Below are 7,140 nucleotides of genomic sequence, written 5' to 3' on the forward strand. Positions count from 1 at the left end.
CCACTCTTAACTGATCTATTTAAAAAAAAAATGCTTGGGAAAAAAGCAATCTTAAAAAAAAATGGTGGTAAAATAGATATAAGCTACATTTTACCATCTTAACCATTTTTAAAAAAAAGATTGTATTTGTTTATTTGACAGAGAGACAGTGAGAGAGGGAACACAAGTGGGAGTGGGAGAGGGAGAATCCGGCTTCCCACTGAGCAGGAAACCCGATGCAGGGCTCCATCCCAGGACCCTGGGGATCATGACCTGAGCTGAAGGCAGACGCTTAACAACTGAGCCACTTAGGCACCGCATCTTAACCATTTTTAAGCATATAGTTCAGTGGCATTAAGTACATGTAAGGAGTCAAACCACCCCTCAGGTTTCTTTTAACAAGTACTTACTGAACAACTGCCTTGGGCTTGGTATAATGCTAGTGTGATAGGGACACACGAGTAGTGTCCCCCACAGTTTTATTCTTCTGGAACCAAGAACTGGAAAGGTTTTACTAAGATGCCATTTCATATCTTGTCATTATGCACTGACTTTTTAAAATTTTTTTTACATTTTAAAAATTTTTAATAATTTTTTTTTATTAACATATAATGTATTATTAGCCCCTGGGGTACAGGTCTGTGAATCGCCAGGTTTACACAATTCACAGCACTCACCATAGCACATACCTTCCCCAATGTCCATAACCCCACCTCCCTCTCTCTAGCCCCCTCCCCGCAGCAACCCTCAGTTTGTTTTGTGAGATTAAGGGTCTCTTATGGTTTGTCTCCCTCCTGATCCCATCTTATTTCATTTATTCCTTTCCTACCCCCCAAAAACCCACGTTGCCTCTCAATTTCCTCATATCAGGGAGATCATATGATAATTGTCTTTATCTGATTGAGTTATTTCGCTAATGCTCTGACATTTAAAACTCAGGTATGTTTGGCTGTGAATTTTACTTTTTGTAGCTATTTTCTGCTTTCTCTGGCAGGCAAATTTGGTCATTTCACATTAATAGGAAAATACACATTTTTAGATAAAATTCACAAAACATAAAATTAACCATTTTGAAGTGCAAAGTTCAGTGACAGTATATTCACAGTGTTGTGCAACCTGTACCTCTATCTAGTTCCCAAACATTTTCATCAATCCAAAAGAAAACCTCACATTCATTAAGCAGTTATTTCTATTGCCTCTTCCTTCATTCCCTTGGCAGCTACCAGTCTGTGTTCTGTCTATAGATCTATCTCTTCTGGGATATTTCATATAAGTGAAATCATGTAATATGTGACTTTTTGTGTCTGACTTATTTCACTTAGCATGAAGTTTTCAAGGTTCATCCACATTGTACCATTTGTATCAGAATTTTCTTTTTATGGTGAAATAATAGTACATTGTATGTATATACCACAATTCATTTATCCATTCATCTGCTGATGAACATTTGAGCTGTTTCTACCTTTTGGCTATTGTGAATAGTGCTGCTGTGAACATATGTGTACATGTATTTGAGTATTTGTTTACAACTCTTTTGGGTATACACATACGAGTGGAATTGTTGCATCATATCGTAATTCTGCATTTAACTATTGGCCAAACTATTTTCCATAACAGCTGCACCATTTTACATTCCCTACAGCAATGTACAAGGGTTCCTGTTTTTCCATATCCTCATTAACACTTATTATTTTCCTATTATTATTATTGTTATAGCCATCCTAGCAATCCTAGCAATCTTTATTTAACTCATTGTGGTTTTGATTACATTTCCCTAATGATTAGTGATGTTGAACATCTCTTCACATGCTTTTTGGCCATTTGTGTATTTTCTTTGAAGAAAGAAAAGATAACTTTTTTTACAACTATTATAACAATATTCTATTTGATGAAATATTCTGTTTCGGTTAACTCTCTCAATTATGCCCCTAGTGAGTGCTACAAGTCAGTAAACTGTGACCTGTGAACCAAATCTAGCACACTGCCTGTTTTTATATGGCCTGCAAGCTAAGCATAGCTGGAGGAAAATCAAAAGAAGAATATTTCATGTCACATAAAAATGATATGAAATTCTAGTTTCAGTGTCTATAATAAAAAAAGTTTAGTTGGAACACACAGCCACACCCATTCATTTATGTTTTGTCTGTGACTTCTTTTACACTAGACCAGCACAGTCAGATAATTGTAATATAGCCCCCAAAGCTTAAGATATTAATATACTATCTAGTTCTTTTTTTTATTTTTTTATTTTAAAGATTTTATTTATTTATTTGTCATAGAGAGAGAAGCGAGAGCAAGCATAGGCAGACAGAGTGGCAGGCAGAGGCAGAGGGAGAAGCAGGCTCCCTGCCAAGCAAGGAGCCCGATGTGGGACTCGATCCCAGGACGCTGGGATCATGACCTGAGCTGAAGGCAGCCGCTTAACCAACTGAGCCACCCAGGCGTCCCTACTATCTGGTTCCTTACAGAAAAAGTTGGCCTACTCTATCTTCTTCTACTCAGGTTGCTATAACAGAAACACTACAGAGTGGCTAGATTATAAATAACAGAAATTTATTTCTCACAGTTCTGGAGGCTGAGAAGCCTCAGATCAAGGCACAGTAAATTCAATGTCTGGTGAGAACATGCCCTCTGGTTCATAGATGGCCATCTTCCTGCTATCTCTCATATGGCAGAAGGGATGAGGGAGTTCTCTGGGATCTCTTTTACAAGGGCACTAATATCATTCATAAGGTTCCACTCTCATGACCTAGTGACCTCCAGAAATTGCAGCTTTCTAACACCACCACGTTGGGGTTAGGTTTCAACCTATGAATTTCAGGGAGATAAACATTCAGTCTATTGAAATCTATATTAGAAAGTCGTTGTTCTTAGCTTCTGATCATTGAAGACCAGAGAAGCCCTTAAGAGATAAGGAGGTACTTTTGAGGAAGGCTCAAAATTGACTAATGTTTAGTTTAGTTCTCAGAGATGACCAAATGTTTTAAATTTTGATACTAAACTCCAAGATTAAAGTAATAATGATAGGAACTAAATGTGAAATTCCTAAAGTATCACTTCAATTTCAACTGTCATTATTATTATGAGTATCTCCCCTCAATAGGGTTTCAACTTCCCCAATGTATTATTTATGATAAAAATAATTTCATGAAATCGCTTCTAAAGACTTCTTTCCCTCCAAATTCTGAAATACTATGATTCTAACATTATCTGTTGGACTATCATTATATTGTTCAATATCTCATTGAACAGGGCATCCTATATTCCAGAACTTCTCAGTGCCCTTCTGTAACTGAATTATTTTGAAAATGTGATGCGTCTTCCTGACTTAAGTAGAAGCATCTTCTCACGCTTCAAGCTTTCTTAGAATTTCTTCCAAATAAGAGACTTCAAGTTGATTAACTATCCAGATTATATTGATTTTAATAGATGTGTGTTTTGTTAGAAGGAGATTGTCAATCACAATCATTGCCATGCTGTGTGTATGCTTTTTGAGCACATATTAACTTAAGGAAATGCTTAGTCATGCTCCTCCAATTTCTGTAATGGTATCACCCTAAACTGGATATACCCAAATATTGATCTTATGGTAAAAATCTATACCCATTTCTGTTTTGTTTTTTTTTTTTTATTTGACAGAGAGAAATCACAAGTAGACGGAGGCAGGCAGAGAGAGAGAGAGGGAAGCAGGCTCCCTGCTGAGCAGAGAGCCCGATGCGGGACTCGATCCCAGGACCCTGAGATCATGACCCGAGCCGAAGGCAGCGGCTTAACCCACTGAGCCACCCAGGCGCCCCAATACCCATTTCTGTTTTGATGGGGTATTTACTTTCTGGTTAAGGGAAAGTGAATGTTTACAAGCAAAGTTCTGTTCATTCCTAAAGAAAGGACTTACCATTTTGTAGCTGTTGGATTATGGATGAGACTTCATTAAGACAATAATCCCCAAACCCTAGAGGGTGCTCTCAGTAAAAATTAACATTCCCAAACAAGTAGATGCAATGCTCTTCTCCCTCAAGGCCTTTCAGCTCTCAAACCAACTGAGCTACTGTAATCCCCAAATACTTACCTTCTCGGATGAGTACGCAAGCTTCTCTTTCTAAATGAAGTCATATAAACATCTAGTACCACCCAGCTAGTCTATGTCTTTTTGTATTTTTATTGGTCTCTATACTCTTAACTCCTTAACCAGCTGCTTTGTTAATGAAGGAAGCTCACTTTGATAAAACTACTATGTTTTGATGCCCGTTATTGGAAGCCATGAGCCAAATGCTAATTTAAAGCCAGTCATGAAGGGTAAGAGAGTTTGTTGTACACATTCATTTATATAACTCATTCTGAGGCTGTTATACAGCCACCCAGGCTATTGTGTGTGTGTGTGTGTGTGTGTGTGTGTGTTGTTGTTGTTGTTGTTGTTTTAGGATTTTACTTATATATTATATATTTGAGAGATAGAGCACAAGTAGGCAGAGGGAGAGGGAGAAGTAGGCTCCCCACTGAGCAGAGAGCCTGATGCAGGGCTGAATCCCAGGACCCTGGGATCATGACCTGAGTGGAAGGCAGATGCTTAACCAACTGAGCCACCCAGGTGCCCCTGGGCTATTGCTTTTTCAAGCATGCCTGTCTGTGATGTGTTCTTGTCCATGATTTGAACTTACCAATATAATAAAATCTTAAAAAAAAAACAAAAAGTTTTTTGCTGCTGTTCTTCAGTCTGCCTCCCCATGTGAAATCTGTAGTGGCTTTATTAACCTTTTATTTTTTTTAATTTTATTTATTTATTTGACACAGAGAGAGAGATCACAAGTAGGCAGAGAGGAAGGCAGAGGGAGAGGGAAAAGCAGGCTTCCTGCCGAGAAGGGAGCCTGATGAGGGACTTGATCCCGGGACCCTGAGATCATGACCTGAGCCGAAGGCAGCGGCTTAACCCACTGAGCCACCCAGGCGCCCCTCACTTGTTCTTTATGGATAGGTTGTAGTGTTGTTCACCAGATGAGTTCACCTGCCCCTAGTGACTGGTTTTCCTTTTACAAAGTATGGCAAAAGTAGTTACTATTCCTTATGCTTTCTGGATTCTCTCAAATACAATAGTAGAATTATTTTATCGAATTAGGTCTCTTGCCTACTCTGTTGGTCAATCCCACAAAAGCTGTGTTCTAGAAATATAATGATAAAAGTCTGTATCTAGAATTAAATCAAGAACTCATGCTGTATAGTTTAGTTTAATTCCGAAGGGCTACTAGAGCAATATTGTAAGCTTCAAAACAAACCTAAAAGGGTTCCCTGGTCTAGAAGTTATAAACCAGAAGTATGTATGTTGCTCTAGAAGCTGCAAACTAATTAGCTTGGGTCTGAAGCCACATTAGGGTCTTTTTACTTCTGCCTATGTTACTCAGGTACTTTAGCTCTACTTCTATACATGATCTTAGTTTTTTGTCTTACAAAATCTACTACCTGAGCTAAGAGTTCACTTTTTAGTTCTTTCCATTTTTTTTTCTTTTTTAAGATTTGTTTATTTATTTTAGGAGGGATGGGGCAACGGGAGAGGGAGAGAGAAACCCAAGCAGACTGCACTGAGCTTAGAGTCAAAGGCGGGGCCCTGGATAGCGACCCAGAGATCACAACCTGAACCAAAATAAGAGTTGGATGCTTAACCGAGTGCTCCACCTAGGTGCCCTTGGTTCTTTCCATTCTTGGTGAACCAACTCTCTTTGTCTCTTACTTCCATGAAGGGTACGTTTCTTTTTTACAGAGAATTCAGATGGGTTTTTCTACAAGAGAGCAGCTGTGTTGTCAGTAAGTGGAAATTTTATGGAGTCAATCAACTTTGGAAAAACAGTGATTACTTATTTTACACTGTATTTCTGAAGACATGACTTTTTCATATTCCCACAAGCCATCCACCCACTCATTGTTATCATATCAAAAGAAATGAATTTTTGTGTGTGTGTATATTTCACTTTGATCCCTTTGACACCTTTCCTTAATTTTTCACTTAAAATAAAAGGCAGTTGAAATGAAAAGAGGCAGCTACATCACTGAAAAGATATAAACTGTACACTTTGTTGGTCTCATTGGGTTAACAACTGGGCTGCATCTGTGTGCTCTAGAGGTATAAGGAATGACCGAAAATTGAGAATCTGATGAATAGTATAATTTTAGATCCAATTCTACATTTAAACATGAGCAACTTGTTCTTCTTGTCTGAAGACTTACCTGTCGAGCTCTCCAGTCCAAGAGGCTAAGAGTGAGTAAACAAACCTTCTTTCTTTCTAGATCTTCATCTGCTGGTGGACGTGGCCTGCAAGCAGGAGCACTTTCCAAAGGAGGAAGAATTAAAAGAGTGAGGAACGGATGACAAATGTGACATTGTGCACTAGCTTAGCTGGAGGCAGACTAGCCTTGCACATGACACACTGTTGGGATTTTTTCAGTTCTGTTAAGGAAAAAAAAAGTATTTTTGTTTTGTTAATTGAGAATTTTGTTAATGGAGAATTGGAACTTTGGTATTTACTACAGCTGTTTCAGATTATTTACCTTGACAAACTACTAAACATCAAGCAGCCTTTTTTTTTTTTTTTTCTTTTTGCTGCCCAGATCCCTTTCAAATGAAAAGTCCTGGCCTTCTGTTACAGCCCAGAAGCATCTAATAGCTGCCGCATCTCTGTGCTGGAGAATCATCTGTGTGTGTGCTGCTTTGCTATCTTGCCGCTATCAAACTGTAGTCAGCACAACGCCAGTGGGGAGCTCAGTCTATCTGTTTCAAGTCACAGTGTGATCCTTCTAGAGAAGATTGTGTGAGAAACAAAGGCATGTGAGGTCACCAAGATCACAGGTCTAAATGGGTCAGGAATTCCAGGGAAGAAACTCTGAGAAAGAGCTAATTTTCTAAGTGATTAACCAGGAAATGCTCTTACTTCCTAACCCAGCATTCTGTTTCAAAAGCAAGGCGTCCGGACTTGGACCATCCATCACACTTAACAGCCCCTGATTCTTTTATATTAATGGGAGCATTCTTCTATTTTCATATCTTTCTTTAATTTTAATGATACATTATCATAAATGGTAAGAAGGTTTTGTTGTATATCACTTATTTAAGTGTCTTCTAAAGAAAAGTATTTGTTTATTATATTTATAAATGCTGGTAGATTTTAAAGTTGT

The 7,140-nt window shown here is 38.3% G+C and overlaps 1 protein-coding gene across 1 annotated transcript in view; it reads left to right on the forward strand.

Annotated features, from left to right (window-relative positions):
* Positions 1-6,326, forward strand: part of HSF5 (heat shock transcription factor 5) — a 44,353-nt gene extending 38,027 nt beyond the window's left edge. The window contains exon 6 of the mRNA XM_044250506.1: positions 6,256-6,326. Within this exon, the coding sequence (XP_044106441.1) occupies positions 6,256-6,326 (71 nt within the window). The remainder of the gene's footprint in view (positions 1-6,255) is intronic.
* Positions 6,327-7,140: the final 814 nt, after the last annotated feature.

This window comes from Neovison vison, chromosome 5 (assembly GCF_020171115.1).
Source record: "Neovison vison isolate M4711 chromosome 5, ASM_NN_V1, whole genome shotgun sequence".
NCBI lineage: Eukaryota > Metazoa > Chordata > Mammalia > Carnivora > Mustelidae > Neogale > Neogale vison.